The following is a 20,482-nucleotide window of genomic DNA, read 5'->3' on the forward strand; positions in this document are numbered from 1 at the left end:
AAGGTATAGGCCATTTTAATTTGGATGACTTTGATATAATTTGGCCTATTTGACATGGGCTTTAACCAAAACAGTGTCATCACAGGAGCTGAATATTGCACAATCCTTTGCAGCATGTAAATATGACAGAATTAACCTATTAGCTATTTTCCATCTGTCGTCCCTAAGAGAAAGTACATACAGTATATAACACATACAGCAAACACGTTCAATAACACTTCAGAATCAATGACAACAGACCCGGTTCCACTAGAGCCAACGTTTGAGGTACATTTTTATAAATTAAACAAGCTAATGAGAATTGTTTTTAAAATGGTCAAAACTTAGACAGTAATATTTTTGAAGTATTAGGCAATGATGGCATGAGTACGTTTTTTTAATCTAATATTTTTAGGCTCTTTTGTATAACGCATCAATTAGTTTTAAGCTAGCACGGTTTGTTATTGACCAATTTGTTGTGCAATACTCAATTTGCGAAAAAACTATACAGGAAATAAACATTTTAGCAGCATTTTATAGCCACAGTGGCGATGTTAATTATTTATTGTACTATTTACGGAGTGTCCGTGAACGCGCCGCGCCGTAACCAAGGTGATGACGCTCATCTTCGCCGTTACCAAGGCATTCTCGACGCAAACACTAGCATGATAGCACTGTTAGCCTCCCTGGTCGCCTGTGCTGAATCTGACCGTGATTCCAAGTTGTCATTGCGGAACATTAAACCAAAACCTTCACGTGACACTAATTTCGTCCAAGACTCGCCGCCATTATTGATTTAGCCACGTTTCTAAGCTAGCTCAGTATAGCTCACGTTAGCATCACACAGCCACCATGGTAAGTACTTAATGCTAGCTCACCCAGTTGCTTTTATGCATTAGAATCACACAGGTGGCAAAATGTGTGTTCTGCGTGTGTTTGGTTTGAACGGCAAGACGTGCAAAAAGCGTGCATTGTATTTTATTTGTTTAATCATTTATTCCAACGTGGGCTGCTACATGGACAGGCCCATAACGTAAAGTCAGCTTTAGAAAATCTCCTTTACGGCGCTAATTCTTTGCATGCATGGTAACAGTTAGTCCATTGTTATCTCTGCTAATTCCTCGTGTTTAATTATTTTTGTACCGATTTTTAAAGTGTTATAAAGAAGTCGAACACAATATAAAACGCAACACAACAATATAAATAATAAAAACACAAGTAACAAGGAGGAGGACAGAGTGATGAAAAATTAGGATAGTTGCCATAGCAATTAGGCAAGGCAAGTTTATTTGTAGAGCACATTTCATACACAAGGCAATTCAAAGTGCTTCACACAGCAGGAAAAATGCATTAAAATCACAAAGAAATGACAGAAACAGAAATACAATAAAATGAACTAAATTAAAAATTATCAATCCAACTGATTGTCTAAACTAATAAAATCACAAACAAAAGAGAAGAGTGCAAAGAAAAAAATCCTTTCAGTCATATGCGCAGCTAAACAAAACTGTTTTTAGCTTAGATTTGAACATTGTCAGAGTAGAAGCCTGTCTCACATCTTCAGGAAGACTTAATTAACAATCTATATTCTCATTTGTGAAGATAATGTCCTAAAAGTGTTGCCTAACTATGAGCTTCAGCTTCCTGTTTTATGCAACATTTTGAGGACTTTTTACTTAAGTTACATGGATTGGATTAAAATGTTGCTTATGTTTTATAGAGCATGTATATATTCTATGTTGTGGTATGGCAAAAAAAAAAAAGTTTGGCTTATTTCACAGATTTCTATGTTGACCAAAAGAGCAGATAATATAATTGTTATGGCTCTTTGTTCACTTCAGACATAGTTTGCGGAGACTGTTAAGAAACTAGACGAGAATGTAGCTGATGATCCAACTCATGCTCTTTACAGTCAGTTGATAATGTCAGGGAGAAGATATAGAGTCCCAGAGTGTAAATTGAACAGATTGAAACATAATTTAGTTTGCAAATTTCAGACAAGGAATAAATACTTCAATCATTGATAAGTGACAATGTGGTAATCTCTTACACACTGGAACGTAGGTTTGAAGGGAATGTGCAATCAAAACTGAACAGCAAATAGTCACTTAAAGTACTGCTTATGGTGTATTACGTTTAATTTACGGTTTAATGCTGGATGTTGAATGTGTTGTGTGCAAAGTGTCAGTCTTGTCTCACTAAAGCATGACAAATTTCTCCTGTGGGAAACGATAATATAATATCTTTTGTATTAGTTTTGAATTGCTAATCGCTATGGCAGCAGTCCTAATTTCTCATCCTTCTGCTAATACATGGATGAACAGGAAGTGTAAACTCTGAGTAGAGCTGCTCTAGAGAGGCAGAGAAATCCAAAGCACACGGAATGGGTAGATTTAAAAGGAAGGACGTGGCATTTTTCTTCAGATTGACAGACGGATAGCTAAATAGATAAATAGAAATAAGAGTCTGAGCTTTACTAAAAGATTACAGGAGAACATTTAAATGTCATTAAATGTCCTTAACATTTTTTCCCCCCTATAAGTTATCTGTCCTTTTCCTCTGCATCTACCTGCGAAATTTCCCCATGTGTGGACAATAAAGGAATATCTTATCTTATCTTAATAGACGCACATCTGACGCACACATCGAGTAGATTTTCTTTTATCCGTGTTACTAAATAGTCTTCTCTTTTTGCAGGCTGATTTTGGGTTCAACAACCAGCATCAGAATGAAGTGATAAATTATATGAGGTTTGCACGTTCAAAGAGGGTGCTCAGACTCAAGACCATCGACTCCTGCTTTGAAGAACTCAAGGACAGCAGGTGACTGAAACATCAAATGACTCTGTTTCAAAGTCATTGTATTTTTAAAGGAAAACTATAATTTCCTCTTCTAAATATCACTGTAAACATTGTACCGTGAGATACATATTGTAAGAATATTTTACAGAGATATTTGGATATTGTTACAAAAAATGTACTCAAGCTAGATTACTGTTACTTCAGAACAATATAATTCAAGTAGAAGTACAAGTGGTCCTGGAGTATTTGTGTGAACTACAGTTTAGTTTTTGTCATTTTAAGAGTAACTTTTTAGAAATAACTATTGATTTAATTAAGTTAATGTAACTGAAAGGAGAAAAAAAAAACACACACACAATTTTCCAAAGGACAAAATAAGGACAAAATAAAATCTTTCCACAAAATGTGAAAAACTAAAGCATATCTTAAGAAACACAGTATTCAAATCGTAAAGTTTTTGTCACTTGTAGCCTCACAGTGGGAGGAGAAACCAAAGCCTTTCCTCAAGTAAGAGTACTGTTTACACTATCAAATATAGTACTCAAGTTGGAGTAAAAGAATGCTCTCTGAAATGACCTTTTAAGGAGTAACATTCTATTAAAAAGTAACTAAATTAAATGTACTTGAATAAATGTGACATCTGGGTAAAAGAATGGGCTCCACAAATGTTTTTTTTTTAAAAAAGCCCTGAAATACTGTTTATTTTGATTATGGACAAGAATGCGTGTGTGTGTATGTGCCTGTGCGTGCATGTGTGTGTGTGTCTGTGCATGTGTGTGTGTGTGTGCCTGTGCGTGTGTCTGTGTGTGTGTCTGTGTGTGTCTGTGTCTGTGTGTGCCTGTCTGTGTGTGTCTGTGCGTGTGTCTGTGTGTGTGTCTGTGTGTGTCTGTGCTGTGTGTGCCTGTCTGTGTGTATATGTGTGTGTCTGTGTCTGTGTGTGTGTCTGTGTCTGTGTGTGTCTGTGTCTATGTGTGCCTGTCTGTGTGTGTCTGTGTGTGTCTGTGTCTATGTGTGCCTGTCTGTGTGTATATGTGTGTGCGTGTGTGTGTGTGTCTGTGTGTCTGTGTCTGTGTATGTGTATGTCTGTGTGCATCCTGAACTCTGACCTTTTCTTCCTGGAGAGCTACTTTTCCAAATTGAACATGACAGAAAGCAACTACCTTTGGCGGTCACAGGGAATGTGAATTATTCAGCGTCAAATGTTGAATTCCTAAATCCTTTGAGGAGCCACTTGGAGCTACAGAGTTAGCCTAACATCAAACCAATCGAGATTTTAACATGCTAATGCATTCAGAAGCACACTATAGAGCCATAATTCTATTTACCGGTAGTGACATGACATTTTTTTGGGCTTGTTCCACCGTCGTTTACTTTTTTACATCGTTTTGACAAATCTACTTGTACGTCTTGCACTGCGGCCACTAACAGTCACTTTTTGGCGTTCTATATCGCACAGTTTCACCTCACGTCTATGTCCTTTCTTCCATTCAACATGATTTCATTGTCAAACTTGCAAAGCAGTTAAAGTTATTCAGTTTACATCATTGCTCACTCACATTTTGATGAATAAATCTTGTTTTGACGTATCCCTCCCACTAAATAGTTACAAAAGCTCACATTTTCATCATCATAATTCGATGTTTTGTTCATTAACCTTTCAGCTTGTCCCCAGGCAGAGCGCTCACTGCGGCGGTAATGACATGTGTTCTTCTGCTCAGGCTGGTGGAGGAGACGTTCACGGCGGACGAGGTGAGGGACATGCTGGACGGGCTGCAGGTGGTGGTGCGAGGAGAGGTGGAGACGGAGCTCATAAACACGGCCCACACCAACGTGCTCCTGCTCCGGCAGCTCTTCACACAGGCCGAGAAGTTCTACCTGCGCCTCACCTCCGACATCTCCGAGCTGGAAAACAGGTGCGGCGCGGGGAGGCGGGGCTGAAGCTGGGTGCACACGTCCCCAAATAAAAGGGATGTCCTCCGTTTTCATTCATTCTAATACTGTTGTCGTCAAAGTTAATGTGATTCAAACAGCCACATGAAAAGCACATTTACGCGTAATTGTCACGATTTATACATTTTTAGTTCTTTTGATTATATTCTGACCTGAATAAACACAATTGTAGATGAAATTAATAATCCTGACATCTTTAGTTCGCACAAGCACACAAAACCTCAAAATCGGGACCAAACCAGGACTAGAATGGATGAAAGCTGTTTTATTTTTATTTCACTCTTTCTGGTCATTCTATTTTGTTCTATTAAAAAAAATGTAGAGAAAAGAAAAGGAAATAAAAGAAAAGAAAAGCAGTTCTAAGACTTAATAATAACTGGGCTGTCTTGTCAAATGTTAGTGTTATGGCTGCAAAACCCGACTCTTCTCTTGTAAATAAGTAATTGTATTTTCACCCCATGGATTATATTGTAAAAGCGACACTTTATGCCTGCACTAGAACGGCAACGATTAATTGACAAAAAAAAAAGCAATCGTAGTTGTATTTTGAAATGTAATCTGGACTTTACAGACTCTAAAACGAACATACAAACGACCTTTTATAACAAAAACAGTGGTATTATTATATGTATTCGTATGTATTCTCTATCTAGAAGCCTATAGTCAACATATCTCAAACTTTAGTTAAAAATGTCTGAATGCACTGTTGGAATCATTGTTTGACTGGTCGACTTATTGAAAAAATAAGTGCACGCTGTTGTAAAACATGACATCGATGGTACAAAGCTGTTTGCATCGACGTATGACACATTTGGAATGAGATATTTTGCTGCAGAATTATAAAGACTAATATTGCCACTGCTTTATGTCACTGACACAATAACTCCAAAGCAGAATCAACCCAGAAAACGTACTGTGTTGTTAAAGACGATGAGCTGCAGTGAATAAATGGCAGAACGAAACTCTTCAGTCGATGTTGGATACGTCTTTGAGTTACTTATTCACTTTGCAGCTCAAATCGTATCTTTCAACCACAAAAATAAGAAGGAAAGATTAAACGCAAGATAAATACTGAGCACTAAAATATTGTTACATGTATAATTTCTTGAGCGATGAGTGATTCTGACAGGCCTGTAAAGCCGTCCTTTTCGCGTAGCAGATAAATTGGAATATTTATTTCTTCCTTTCAGTGCTTTGAAAATGAGTTATTTCAGCTTGAGTGCACTTTTTCAGTTAAATTCGAAGAGACCAGCTTCATTAAATCATTCTGAACATTCTTATCTGAAAACATGACTTTGGCTGTGTGACATTAAAAGTTGTTTGCAAACGGCGCTGATTACATTCCAAACCAATTTTGGGGCTGAAACAATTCAATATAATTTACTTTGAAGGTTGGCTTGTTAATCATCGTTTGTATTGTGTTGGTACTATATTAAATCGGGAATAGGGAAAAGCATATACAATTATTAATCATTCTCGCATTTACAATGAATTTTTACCTAATTGCGTTTATCATCACCGTATGTGTCTGTGCCCTAAACCCCTAACCCCTAACCCCTAACCTCTAAACCTTAACCCATCATATGTCATGAATGTGAAGAGTTTGATAGTAACAAATGATCAAATTCTTAGATTGCTCCTTTAGTGACAAATTCTTCTCATTTAGATTTAGGAGGTTTTAAAATACAGTTAGGTTTTGTCCTAATAAAGCTTCTTTTCTTTACTCACTCAGCCGTGAGTCATTAGACCACAAATAAACCATATCTTTGACCATTCTCTCACTGACGAAATGTATTTCTGAACCAGAAAATACATAAATGTAAAGGTGGTATTTTTCATTTCTGTCCACTGGGGGGCATACTTTGTAATAAAATAATACCTAATGGACCTGCGCTCTGCCCTGTAGTACCACTCCGTTTGGACATTTTGTAAGATAATGGGACAACCTTATCCAAGCAAACCAATTTAGTTTTAAATATTCTTGACCCAATCAGAGGGAGGCAGCAGGGTATATTCATTTCATCGATGTTTATTTGCCCGGGACATGGAAGAAGCATCCACTTATTATCATAGCGTTATCAGTTATTTCTTAGTTACAGATTCATATTTATTCTGCACAATTATGGACAAACTTTTCATATTCACTTTAAATTATATTGCAGAATGTTGGTATTATATGCACATGTTGCACTTACTTGAGTTGTATTATTCATTACTTTTGGAATCATAATTTGTAGTCTGCTCTTTGTAAATGGAAGCAATAAAGGCAACCAATTATTTTCACTTGTTAACACGTTTTCCAATGTGATTTCAAACTACAAATGCTAAATAAACTAAAAAATAATAAAAATAAGTTAAATGGAAAAATCTTTTAGACTTTTTTCACTATTCCCCTATTTAAATGTATTCTCCTAATAAAACTTAAAACAAACGAAAACAAATTTGTCATTATTAATAGAAATGTATTTTTTTTGTCATTGTCTCATGTCAGTTGTTGAGGTAATCAATTTCGACTGCAGTTTAAGACACAAAACAGGTGAACTTGTGTGAACCTTTGACCCGCGGTGCTGCTTCTCATGTGCTGGTGTTGCACATGTGGGTGGACAGGGTGGTCTTTGTTAAAAAAAAGCCCCTCCTGCTGCGTGACTGAGCCAGTGTCAGTCACACGCCCCTCGTCACCGCGCGTGTGCTTTTCAAACCACATACAAGCTTTCTCCAAACTGAACTGAACCACCACAGACAGAGCAAAGACAAAGACAAACAAGGGTGTTCAGCTTTCCTTCCAGAGGATTCATAACCGCCGCACAGCCGAGCAGAAGCTTCACAACCAACAACAACAACAACAACAACAAACGTGCACTGAAAGAAATGACAACTATCTAATATTGATACCAGTTTTAGGATTAATTAGTATCTGGTTTTCGATACTTTGGACAACACTACTTCAGAAGTGCTGTTTTGTGTGACATGTTCCTCAGTGTGGCATTAAACAGGTGTATCTCCATAGAGACGAGCGCATGACTCCATCAGGCTGAGTTACAGCTATGATCTGTGGAGAGGCGACCGTACTAACAGTGAGAATGCTTGTGTTTCAAAATGCAATCAAACACCTGAAATTAAATACATATTTAATGCCATACTGTGGAACATTCCAGACAAGGTATTAAGATGGAGACAAGTTAGTAAGAGGAAGTAGGAATTACCAGCTCGAGTGGTGTTCCAGTGTTCCATTTTTCTATGTCGGAGATGGGAAGAATCCTAGTTACCAGTTTTTAAATTAAATGAAACGTGCATAATATAATGTTCCTGCAAAATGCTTTGAACTGCAGTAGATGCACTCACGAGATTACACTTATTATTTGCAGTATTTCTTCTCTACATTAATACTATTATCAAGTGTAGAATATTCAACATTTCTGTCCATTTCTGTTTCTTTTTTTAAATTCCAGGGAGCTGTTAGAACAAGTGGCTGAATTTGAAAAGACTGACTTCAAAACGCCCGATAAGGTGAGTGAAGATAAATTAAGACCACTGACAATACCATTAATCATTCACTGAAACAATACTTTTAACCCGCACTGAAGCCGTCACAGAGCAGCTGCAGCGGTGACTTTATTTAACTGGTTCTATATTCCAGTTATTTTGCGGTTGAACGCTGACACATACAGAGTGATGACAAGTGCAATTTGAACCACTTTGAAATGGAATACACTTCTTTTATCGTGTTATTTTAAAGCTGATTCACAGGACTTTGAAATACGAGACAAAACATACAATTGTACATTTTTTTTTGTTCTCATTTCAGCCCAATCAAGAGTCACATAAAACCAAGTTAGCGCCACTCAATGAAGGAGGAGTATCTGAACTTCTTAACAAGGTAAGGCAACTGCAACTATTGACAACAATTTATAACTATTTTGAATATGTTGTGTTTTTTGCAGGAGATTTCCAGACTACAAGAGGAAAATGACAAAATGAAAGCCAGATTGCGAACCTTAGAAACACAGGTATTATACTACACTCCAAAACATCATGAACTTACTGCAATTCAAATGTACTTTTCAAAATTGTCAAAGGATTACAGTCAAAATGTTGTTTCGCAAAGACTGGACTGAGATGAACACAAAGCACTGCCAATTATGTTCAATATTTACATCCCACTGGATTTTCAGAACCATGTATCTGGGACTTAAAACTCATGCCATGAACATAATTGATGGATACGTTTGACCTTAAATAACACAGAAATGGATGTGACAGGGCGAGCTGGGTTCAGGTGGACAGTGGAGACTTAGAAAATAGAGAAAATGACCTTTTACCTGAAATTGCCCTTTGTAACTTTTACTGGACTTACTTTCAAATAAGGCTCCTCAGTAAACTGTTTATAAAGTATTACATAAGCACTAGTTATTTGTTATCATGTGGTTATTGATAATAGTTTAATAATTAGTTTATGGATGCTTTGTACATGGTTTATTAACACACACATGTTTTTACCTAATATTAATATTTAAAGTGATTATAAGTCTTCTACAAATGCTAGTAAATGCCTTTTAAGTCTCATAAAAGCGCTCACAAACAAATAATTAAAGCTTATAAATAGTTTACTAAAGCGTTACCTTCGTATTCTGTGTTTCATAAAGTATAAAAAATAAAAAAAGTAATAAATAAGATTGAAAGAAGTGTTGTTTTCTGTGTTTTCAATCTTTAGGCCATGAGTGCTTTGGATGAAAAGACAAAAGCTGAAAGAGCCTTCAAAGAGCTCCAGAAAGTACAAGGGGAACAGAAGGTACGTAATACTGATGTACAAATTGTATTTCTATTTTTTGACACGTTCTTGAATATGTAAAATAGGTTGTGATTTTTTCCCTCTCATTTTTAACTTGCTTTTCTCCTCTCTTACCTCACCTTTCCTCATGAAGGCCAAAAATAACACTAGTTGGCTATTTTCGGATTCTAGAATGTTCCTTATCAATTACGTTGTACTTTGCCGTGAAATATCCAATAGGTAAATTCACAAACGTTTAATCTGATGATTTCTAAACTCATTAACTTCTTGCTTTACAACAAAAATCTGCATTGTAACTTCACCTGTGTTAAATATTATTGGCCCATAGAATAATGTGATGTCATCTGAAACGCAGCATTTCAATTCTGTTTTTGATTGAATTGTGTTCATATTACTTATCACTTTGTGTTTCAACAGTTATAATATTGTCTGTTTGTTTATCTGCTAACTTGGGCCGTTTTTGGTATGTACCCTGTGTTTGAGAGACTTTGGTTTCTTTTCTCTGTGTGTTGTGTAGCAGTAGTAATATTAGTCATAGTTTTCAGTGGTGGAAGAAGTTCTCCAGTTTGATACATAAGTGAAAGTACAGATACAGGAGCAGAAAAATAAATACGTAAAAGTGGCACATAGAAAATGTAGAAACATTTCGAAGTACCTGCACTTTAAAGTAAAAGTATTTCACACACATTTTTGGAGCTGGATTCAAAACCTTAAGCAGAAGGTTTTGAATGTGCTAAAAATAACCCTTCAAACCAAATGAAAAGTGCTTTCTACGCTCAGTTCAGTTCAACCTGTTAATGGAGTTGAAAGCATCTATACCAGCTCTCAAATATAGTGACGTAAAGGTTAAGTCATTTTTCAGTGGATAAGTAAAGTACATAAGGTATGTTATAAAGTGTTCTCTGTACTTTTGCTTTTGTACTTGCTTTCCACCACGGACTGTTTTACAGTCTTATATGTTCTAGACATTTTAGTTTCTCTAAAACTGACCCCACAAACATTCACTTGAGGATTAATATTTAAGAATGAGACCAAACTTATGCACTTTCTTTTTCAGTCGCCTGCAATAAAGACCATAAGAATCATCTATAAAGTCTAGGATACCGTCTGATACCAGAAACAAAGCATGATTACAAAGCAAGATTAACATTCCAGCTCTATACAGTGAAACATAGTTGATATGAGTGGTGCAAGGTAGTTTATTTGTAAAGCACAATTCATGCACTAACTAATTCAAAGTGCTTCACATTACAGGAAAAAAATGCATTCAAAGCTAAACAGAACTGTTTTGAGCCTGATTTGAACATTGTCAGAGTAGAACCTGTCTCACATCTTCAGGAAGACTGTTCCAGATTTTAGCTGCATAAAACTGAAACACAGATTCCCCATGTTTAGTCCTGACTCTGGCACCAGCAGGAGGCCGGTCCCTGTTTAGTCCTGACTCTGGCACCAGCAGGAGGCCGGTCAATGTTTAGTCTTGACTCTGGGCACCAGCAGGAGGCCGGTCCATGTTTAGTCTTGACTCTGGGCACCAGCAGGAGGCCGGTCCATGTTTAGTCCTGACTCTGGCACCAGCAGGAGGCCGGTCCATGTTTAGTCCTGATTCTGGCACCAGCAGGAGGCCGGTCCATGTTGAGTCCTGACTCTGGCACCAGCAGGAGGCCGGTCCATGTTTAGTCCTGACTCTGGCACCAGCAGGAGGCCGGTCCATGTTTAGTCCTGACTCTGGCACCTGCAGGAGGCCGGTCCATGTTTAGTCCTGACTCTGGCACCAGCAGGAGGCCGGTCCATGTTTAGTCCTGACTCTGGCACCAGCAGGAGGCCGGTCCATGTTTAGTCCTGACTCTGGCACCTGCAGGAGGCCGGTCCATGTTTAGTCCTGACTCTGGGCACCAGCAGGAGGCCGGTCCATCTTTAGTCCTGACTCTGGGCACCAGCAGGAGGCCGGTCCATCTTTAGTCCTGACTCTGGCACCAGCAGGAGGCCGGTCAATGTTTAGTCCTGACTCTGGCACCAGCAGGAGGCCGGTCCATGTTTAGTCCTGACTCTGGGCACCAGCAGGAGGCCGGTCCATGTTTAGTCCTGACTCTGGGCACCAGCAGGAGGCCGGTCCATGTTTAGTCCTGACTGGCACCAGCAGGAGGCCCATCCATGTTTAGTCCTGACTCTGGCACCAGCAGGAGGCCGGTCCATGTTTAGTCCTGACTCTGGCACCAGCAGGAGGCCGGTCCATGTTTAGTCCTGACTCTGGCACCAGCAGGAGGCCGGTCCATGTTTAGTCCTGACTCTGGCACCAGCAGGAGGCCGGTCCATGTTTAGTCCTGACTCTGGCACCAGCAGGAGGCCGGTCCATGTTTAGTCCTGACTCTGGGCACCAGCAGGAGGCCCGTCCATGTTTAGTCCTGACTCTGGCACCAGCAGGAGGCCGGTCAATGTTTAGTCCTGACTCTGGCACCAGCAGGAGGCCGGTCCATGTTTAGTCCTGACTCTGGGCACCAGCAGGAGGCCCGTCCATGTTTAGTCCTGACTCTGGCACCAGCAGGAGGCCGGTCCATGTTTAGTCCTGACTCTGGCACCAGCAGGAGGCCGGTCCATGTTGAGTCCTGACTCTGGCACCAGCAGGAGGCCGGTCCATGTTTAGTCCTGACTCTGGCACCAGCAGGAGGCCGGTCCATGTTTAGTCCTGACTCTGGCACCAGCAGGAGGCCGGTCCCTGAGGTCCTCAGAGTTCGAGATGGTTCATATGGCACTAACATATCCAAGATGTACTTGATGCTAGGCCATGGAGAGACTTGTACACAAGCAGAGCTGCTTTAAAGTCTCTTCTCTGAGCCACAGGAGCCAGTGCAGAGACCTGAGAACAGGACTAATGTGATGGTACTTCCTGGTTCTAGTCAGGACCCGAGCAGCAGTGTTCTGGATGTACTGCAGCTGTTTTACAGCTCGTTTGGAGAGGCCAGTGAACAGCCGTTACAGTAGTCTAATCTACTGGAGACAAACGCATGGATAAGTCTCTCAAAGTCCTGTTAAGACACTATATTTTTGAATTTGGCAATGTTTTTGTTGTTTTGCATCCACACACTGATCTGTCGGATGCAGTGACAGAGTGAATCCACTAGTCCATATTCGCCTGCCGACAGTGAAGCATAGACCTGAGTGTTGTATTTAAGACAATAAGACATAAGCATTAACTGACCCACGCAGCATGTCTGTAAGTAAGTAAGTCATTTTTATTTGTATAACACGTATAAAAGTGCTTCACAATGAAAAAAAAACAGATTAAAAGATAATTCAAACAGCAGAAAACAACAGACAGTAACAAAAACAACAGATGAAACATATAGGCAAGAGACAAGATACAAGTGGCCATTCCTTTCACAGGCTCAGTAACTGTTAAAAGCAAGTCTGAAAAAAAAGATTTTTAAAAGAGATTTAAAAACAGTCACTGATGATGCTAATTTAAGGTCTTGAGGTAAACAGTTTCAGAGGTGCGGTGCATAATTGCTGAAAGCCGGGTCACCTTTCTGTGTGCGGGTTCGGGGTGTGTCCAGGGGTACGGGGTGTGTCCAGGGGTGCGGGGTGTGTCCAGGGGTACGGGGTGTGTCCAGGGGTGCGGGGTGTGTCCAGGGGTGCGGGGTGTGTCCAGGGGTACGGGGTGTGTCCAGGGGTACGGGGTGTGTCCAGGGGTACGGGGTGTGTCCAGGGGTGCGGGGTGTGTCCAGGGGTGCGGGGTGTGTCCAGGGGTACGGGGTGTGTCCAGGGGTACGGGGTGTGTCCAGGGGTACGGGGTGTGTCCAGGGGTGCGGGGTGTGTCCAGGGGTACGGGGTGTGTCCAGGGGTACGGGGTGTGTCCAGGGGTACGGGGTGTGTCCAGGGGTGCGTGGGATGCAGATCTTAGTGGGCGAGACGGAGTGTAAAAATTGAGCATGTTTGAGACATAACCTGGAGTCAATGTCACTTTATACTGGATTCTAAATTTGACAAGAAGCCAATGCAAGGCCGCCAGCACTCGAGTGATGTGTTCGTGTTTCTTTGTCCCGGTAAGCAGTCTAGCGGCAGTGTTTTGTACTAACTGTGATCTTGAAATAGATGATTCATTTATTCCAGTATAAAGGGCATTGCAATAGTCCAATCTTGAAGTAATAAAAGCATGTATGACTTTCTCAATGTCTACTGCAGTAAAAAACTATTTTAATTTAGCTACAGTTTTTAGCTGATAGAAGCTGCCCTAGACAACAGCATTGACCTGTTTATCAAATTTTAATGAAAGATTTCTGACCTGTGGTTTCAGAGATGGGGTAAGGGAGCCCAGGATTCCTCTCAGGCCTTTGGTTTGTTTAGTCGGACCAAACAGAATAACTTCAGTTTTGCTGTCAATTAACTGTAGGAAACTGTGAGCCATCCAAGTTTTTATGTCCATGATTTAGTCATTGAGCCTTTCAATAGAGCACTGGTTTCCAAGGGACAGAGGTAGATATAATTGCAGGTCATCAGCATAGCGATGACAAGAGACATTATGCTTGCAAATAATTTCACCTAGCGGAAGCATGTATAAGGAGAAAAGAAGTGGGCCCAAAATAGATCCCTGCGGAACTCCAGAGGTCATAGCGGCAGGTGCAGTGGAGCATGACCCAATGTTGACTGTGTAGGTTCTGTGCTTTACATATGAAATAAACCAGTGAAGAGCCAAACCCCTCATTCCTACACAGACGCTCAATGAGTATATCATGGTCCACTGTATCAAAACCTCACTCAGCAACAAGTCATTGGTCACCTTCAGTAGACTCAGACTCAGTGCTGTGAAATGCCCTGAAACCTGATTGAGGTTGAAGAGAAGGGGTCCCAGGATTGACCCTTGGGGCACCCCACAGGTTAGGGGCATGTGGTCTGAGACACAGTTGCCAATTTCAACAAAGTACTTCCTGTCTTCCAGATAGGTCTTGAAGCAATTTAGGGCAGTGCCAGTGATGCCCACCCAGTCCTCTAGTCTCTGTAAGAGGATCCCATAATCCAAGTACTAAATTTAGTTACCTAAGTAAAAGTACAAATACAGGAGCAAAAATGCGTTCAACTAAAAGTAAATGTATCACATATAAAAGCCTACTGAAGTAAAAGTATGAAGTAAAATGTACTTTTAGAGTTTTTACACAGCATTGATAACTATTGAGGAGTGAAATGTGGTGATTTTGATAAAGAATACATTTTCCTGATGTTTTTCAATAAATTTCTTCAATTCATAAAATTGGTTTTCATAAGGTTGTTTTATAAATGGTTGACAGCACCTTTAAAAAACAGTTGGCTGAACTATGTATTTTAAAGACCGGTTGAGTGATGTTGAGAGTTGTGTAAATCAACTCTTATTCCTCACTGTCTCACATGTACAGTAGTTTAAAAGTCTGACGTGTGTGTTGTCTTTGCTCAGCTCCTGGCGCGCTCTCAGGAGATCAGCTGTCTGGAGGATACTGTGGCCACACTGAGGGAGGACTACGAGAAGTCCATAAACGCCAACGCTGCCTCCCAGAAGGACCTCCAGCAGAACCTTATCTCAGCCAAACACGAGCTGCTCAGAGTTCAGGAGCAGCTCAGCCTGGCAGAGAAGGTTTGATACTCAAGAAATGATACAGTTTTGTTTAGCTGCGCATATGACTGAAAGGATTTTTTCTTTGCACTCTTCTCTTTTGTTTGTGATTTTATTAGTTTAGAAAATCAGTTGGATTGATAATTTTTAATTTAGTTAATTTTATTGTAGTTAATTTTTATCTTTGCACTCTTCTCTTTTGTTTGTGATTTTATTAGTTTAGAAAATCAGTTGGATTGATAATTTTTAATTTAGTTAATTTTATTGTATTTCTGTAATTTCTTTGTGATTTGAATGCATTTTTCCTGCTGTGTGAAGCACTTTGAATTGCCTTGTGTATGAAATGTGCTCTACAAATAAACTTGCCTTGCCTTACAAGGCTTCAGTTGATAAATAGAGTTAAATTGAGTATATATGTCTAATTTAGGAGTTGGACAAGAAGTTTCAACAGACCGCGGCCTATCGCAACATGAAAGAGATCCTGACCAAGAAGAATGAGCAGATCAAGGAACTCAGAAAAAGTTTGCAAAGGTGAGGAGAACTGAACATTGATGAGAACAGTTTGAAAAAGCTTGACCGTCCTGTAGCACTCTGGGAAAACTGCCTTTGAGCCGGCTTGTCCTCCTATAGGTTAATTATACTGACGTTTTATCTGAAAAGTTCAAGTGTAACTGGATAGACCTGGTGACAGCTCTCAATACTGCACATCATGGTCGAAACACATAAGATTAAGATGTCCCCCAATAGCGTATATTGTTAAAGCAGCATTTTGTGACATGGCATCAAAACAATTAAATGTTCATCAGGCAGATATTTGAAAAATTCACATTTCACATTCACGTTTTCTTCACTTAATACAGTGCAATTTGAAGTGCTGCACTATATTCTTTTAATTTCAGTAAGGTAATTGTACCAGAATAATAGTCAAAATAATTGTCTAATTGTCTAATTTTCTAATTTACTAATTTTCGTTTCATGTATTTAGTTACTTCCCATCACTGGCTGGTTTTTTTTCACAAACCCAGAAGAGCTGTAAGCGTGGATAAGCTGTGTTTTTTACTTATGGCTTCCATTCATTAGTTGGCACATCTCAAACAAATACCTACTTCCTTCTTTTACTGTTGGAAAATCAAGTTTTCCCACTTATACACCCACAAATATCAGGCCAGTACAACTATTTCTATCCTAAATATGTTATTACAAAAGTAAATTAACACTGCAGATAAAATAATATGGTGCGTTGAAGCTGTTGCAATCTATATTTTCGATTGCCATGAAAACAATCTTGAGTCATGAGCTTTTATGTTAGTTTTATGATTGATTTTTTTCATGCCGTCTACGTTTGTAATGCCTGAAACACTTGACACAGTTGAATGGCGGATTTCACATTGCTTTGAGATTGTGACCATGTGAACTCTGTTATGTAATGTTATGTAATGTATTGTGTTTGTGTGTAGCTACGAACCTGAAGACTGAGCAGTCCAGAAGGTCAACGAGTGGACCAACGTGACATACGCAGGTTTAAGACGTACATTCTACAGCTACAAGTGGACAAAGAGAAGCTGCGATTCTGTGTTTTATCTGGCCTTTTTAGTAAACTACAGCTAATGAAGAGCAACATGGTGATGTGTGTGACGATGACATAGCATGCGCTCTGGTGTGCTACAGTACAAGCTGCTGGATGTTTAGCTTCTCCTAGCACAACCGCTAACGGCCTGCTCACTGTTGTCACCACTACTTCCTGTTCACTTATATCCATGTGGGGATTTCCTCCAGTCATGCTCAAATGAATACTTAAAGATCAGAAAGTGAACAGCGAATTGTCGCTGAAAACATGTTAAAGGCGTTTTCTTGATGCTAATGCTAATTTTGGACTTGAATAAATATTTAACAAAACAAACTTAAGTAATCTGCATACAAAAACAATTCAGTAGTCTTAACTTAAAATTTTAATTGATTGTGTTTTTAATATTTCACGTTTTAACAAAAGTTTGCATTAGCTTTGATACATAGTGAGCTAGCTAGCGCGCCTTTTGCTTTCCATTATTTATTTTACTAACTTCTAAAACTTTATATTTTAACTACAAATTGTATTAGAATTTATTCATTTATTGATTTTTTTTTTTTTTTTTTTGGATGATACTGTACATGAGGGGAAAAGATTACCGTACGTTATCGTCCAAAACTAGGTGTAAGATAAGTCTGGAAAGTATATTGTTCTATTATAATTATTAAAACAAAAGTCAACTGTGAAACTGATAAAAAAAAAGACAAAAACAAGCATAATATAGGCTTAGAAAATAAAATTGTGAACTAAATATGACATTTAAAAATTTGAACAAAAAAAATCTAATTAAGAGACTAATTAATTAACCCTTTTTACCTGTGATTTATTTTCTTTTGATATGGATAATGCGTTAACAGTTGCGTTATTCAACTTTTGACATAGCTTCTGTTTTACCAATTTAAATTGAAGTACTTTTATCTGAGGAGATCCAAAAACTGTATCACCAAGCTATAAACACGAAGAAGGAAAAAAAACCTAAAAGTGGTAAATGTGTTGAGCTGGGGCTGTAAAATCTTTATCGGTCGAGTCATTTATGAAGGTACCGCAAGACCTTTTTCCATCTCGGCAAAGGGACCAAAATGATACTTTTAAAATACTGTCGATCTTTCCACAAGCTTTCCAATTCCCCAAAGACAAGCCTTTAAAGTCTTTTTTTTTATGAGATGTCGTATTCATTTTCATTATGTCACTATCTCTCAACCTTTTTTAGTTTTGGCTGAAAAGATACCATGGCACACCACCTACTAAAACATTACAAAACCAGACCTTTTAGTAAATACAATGTGGTATATAATGTGGTGAATAATGCCCAAACTCTGATAAAAAAAAAAAAAGTGTTTATTTAAATTTGGCAGTGGTGATTGCTTTCTATCTTCTGCTACAGAAATATGTTCAGTAAATTCCAAAATGGCAAATGATTCAATTTAACAATTTAATGGAATATTAATCCGTTAACTCAAATTTGACCTTTTTTCCAAGCACAGAACTGATTTTTCAAAACAAAAATGCATTTTCTCTTGGCTACAGACATTTTTTTTGTTTTTGTAAGTAGATTTAAATCAGATATCCAACATAAAAAATCTAAAAACTCTTGTAACTAAATTAGAACTATCTTTACACACCTTGTCACATTTGCTGCCCAAGTTCAATAAAGGTTATTTTATAACCTTTATACCTTTATTTTACCAGGTGAGAACCCATTGAGATCCAGACCTCTTTTTCAAGGGTGACTTGGGGCTAAAGTCAAATTATAACATTTACCAAAAAAGTGTCAAACTAGAGAAAAAAAAAACGTTTTTACCATCTTTACCGAGAACGACAATGATTTTTTTACATCAGCTTAATAAGGATTTATTCAAAACATGGAGTGTTTATATCCAAACTGTACTGTACCACTCCAAGAGAATTCAGCGTTTGAGTTCCTTTTAGCTCGATGACTTCCCTCAGCGCTCTATGCAATCAGCCCTTGTGAGGACGCCTTGTTAAAACTCTTTGGGAGTTTATTCTCTGCCTACAAATGCTATCGCTTCAACAAAACATAGTTCAGACTTCCTGCTGATTTAGCTGATGATTACTCTCCTTTAAAAATGATCTTAGTCCATTGCAATGATGTGTGCAACTCCATGTTTTCAGTGATTTGACATTCTGTGAAAGTCCCATCACTAAAAACAAAGAATTCAGATTAATAGCATATTATATACATTGTGGTTGTTCTTTGTACCAAACATAGGGAGTCTGTTGTTTTAGTTTGGGAAGAGGAACTTCTATCTTTCGTATTGCTGTGTGACCATAAGAATACAATCTATACACGATGTTGTACTGCTCTTGTAGAGTGTGAAACATCTGTACTTTAAATATAATAGCAGTGGAGTTGCTTGTATTGTGTGTATTACATATGGGGATTAAAGTTATGTTGCTGAAATGAGGACCACTGTTGTCTCAAATGTATTCAAATAGTATGCTCTCTCGCCCCAAGGATCCATCAAGCACTGCAAAAATTCAGAATATTAGTTTTACTCTAGTAGTTTTAACCAGGTTCGATTCAGTTGTGACATAGAAAAATATTCTTAGTTAAGATGTATTTAAGATAAGATAAGATAAGATATTCCTTCATTGTCCCACATGGGGAAATTTCATTGGTGCAACGCAGGTAGATACAGAGGCAGATACAGAAGAAAAGAACAGATCACTTATAGGAAGTCTGAAAAACACTTTCAGTAGAAGATCTCCTATAAACAAAAACTCCTATAGACAAATAAATAAATACATAAATACCATTGCATGTGATCACGACAGTAATTGCACATGAATATGTGTCACAACGGCACATAGATTGCACATGAATTTCACAGTAATTGCACATGAATCACAACAGTAATTGCACATATGATGGAATTGCACATGGTTAGGTCAGTATTGCGAGTGTTCAGTACTAACAGTGTTTGTTATAAAGTCTGACAGCAGCAGAAGGAAAGACCTGCGAAACCTTTCCTTCACACAGCGAGGGTGGATCAGTCTCTCACTGAAGCTGCTCTCCAGAGCGGACAGAGTGTCCTGCAGGGGGTGAGACTCATGGTTCAGCATAGATGTGAATCTAGCCAGGACCCTTCTGTCCCTTCAGATTCTTCCTCTCCCTCTCTGTGATGCTGCTGCTCCAGCAGGCCACACCGTACAGGTGTGACCTAAACTGCAAAATTCAGTGGATCTTTGAGGTAACGATTCATTGAAGGTTTATGTGGAAGGTATTGCAATTTAGAAATGTTCACATAAGAATATTGTCTGTTCTCAAGGTAAATTCTAAAATACATTTCTTAGAAACATCTATCTTGGGCTGAAAAGAAATAGTCTGTGCAAAGTTATGAACACAGAAAGATTTTTGGATATTTTGTTATTTGCAGAGAAATCAAATAACTGCACTCTTTGCTAATTGTGATCATTTAAATGACATTAAATCTTGCTGCCTTCGAGCACACAGTAAATCACAGCTTATTTGTACAGGAAGTGGTTTTGTGCTGTGAAACTTTGACAACACTTTCCCACAATATGGCCTTCTTTTGTGCTTCCTGTTCATCACCGAAGCGTCAATGCAACTGTCTCACTTTCACAAGGCAACAGCAGAGCGGAGCTTCTGTAGATCAGGACCGTTAATCCTGTTCCAAGGCTGTATTTATTTAGGTAATATGTAATGTTATCTGCAGACCATATCTATTCTCCATCAGTGTTCATTTGGACACAAACATTCATTTAGTTTTAGTTGATGCAAATGTCACAATACTGGTAATTTGGTCGACTAAATCAACAATAGTTTTAGCCACTCA

At 38.7% G+C, this 20,482-nt stretch overlaps 1 protein-coding gene across 2 annotated transcripts; it reads left to right on the plus strand.

The window, feature by feature from the left end:
- The first annotated feature begins 586 nt into the window (after nt 1-586).
- lztfl1 (leucine zipper transcription factor-like 1) lies at nt 587-17,041 on the plus strand. Of its 2 annotated transcripts, none has more exons than XM_072451179.1 (10): nt 587-834; nt 2,677-2,801; nt 4,499-4,693; nt 8,180-8,237; nt 8,536-8,607; nt 8,672-8,737; nt 9,442-9,519; nt 14,960-15,118; nt 15,525-15,628; nt 16,555-17,041. In XM_072451179.1, exons 1-10 carry the CDS (start codon nt 832-834, stop codon nt 16,571-16,573), a joined length of 879 nt encoding a protein of 292 aa, XP_072307280.1. In that variant the 5' UTR covers nt 587-831; the 3' UTR covers nt 16,574-17,041. The 2 variants fall into 2 exon arrangements, with proteins under 2 accessions (XP_072307280.1, XP_072307279.1); XM_072451178.1 differs by having other exon boundaries at nt 588-834; nt 14,942-15,118; nt 16,555-16,927.
- The last annotated feature ends 3,441 nt before the right edge of the window (nt 17,042-20,482 follow it).

Source organism: Eucyclogobius newberryi, unplaced genomic scaffold, assembly GCF_026437365.1.
Source record: "Eucyclogobius newberryi isolate DKJ021-1_F unplaced genomic scaffold, fEucNew1.0.hap1 SCAF_18, whole genome shotgun sequence".
NCBI classification, from domain to species: Eukaryota; Metazoa; Chordata; class Actinopteri; order Gobiiformes; family Gobiidae; genus Eucyclogobius; species Eucyclogobius newberryi.

Coding starts and splice junctions, on each gene's coding strand:
- lztfl1 (XM_072451178.1), top strand. Junction 4,694..8,179: donor ATCTCCGAGCTGGAAAACAG/GTGCGGCGCGGG, acceptor TTTAAATTCCAG/GGAGCTGTTAGAACAAGTGG. Junction 9,520..14,941: donor AAGTACAAGGGGAACAGAAG/GTACGTAATACT, acceptor GTCTTTGCTCAG/CTCCTGGCGCGCTCTCAGGA.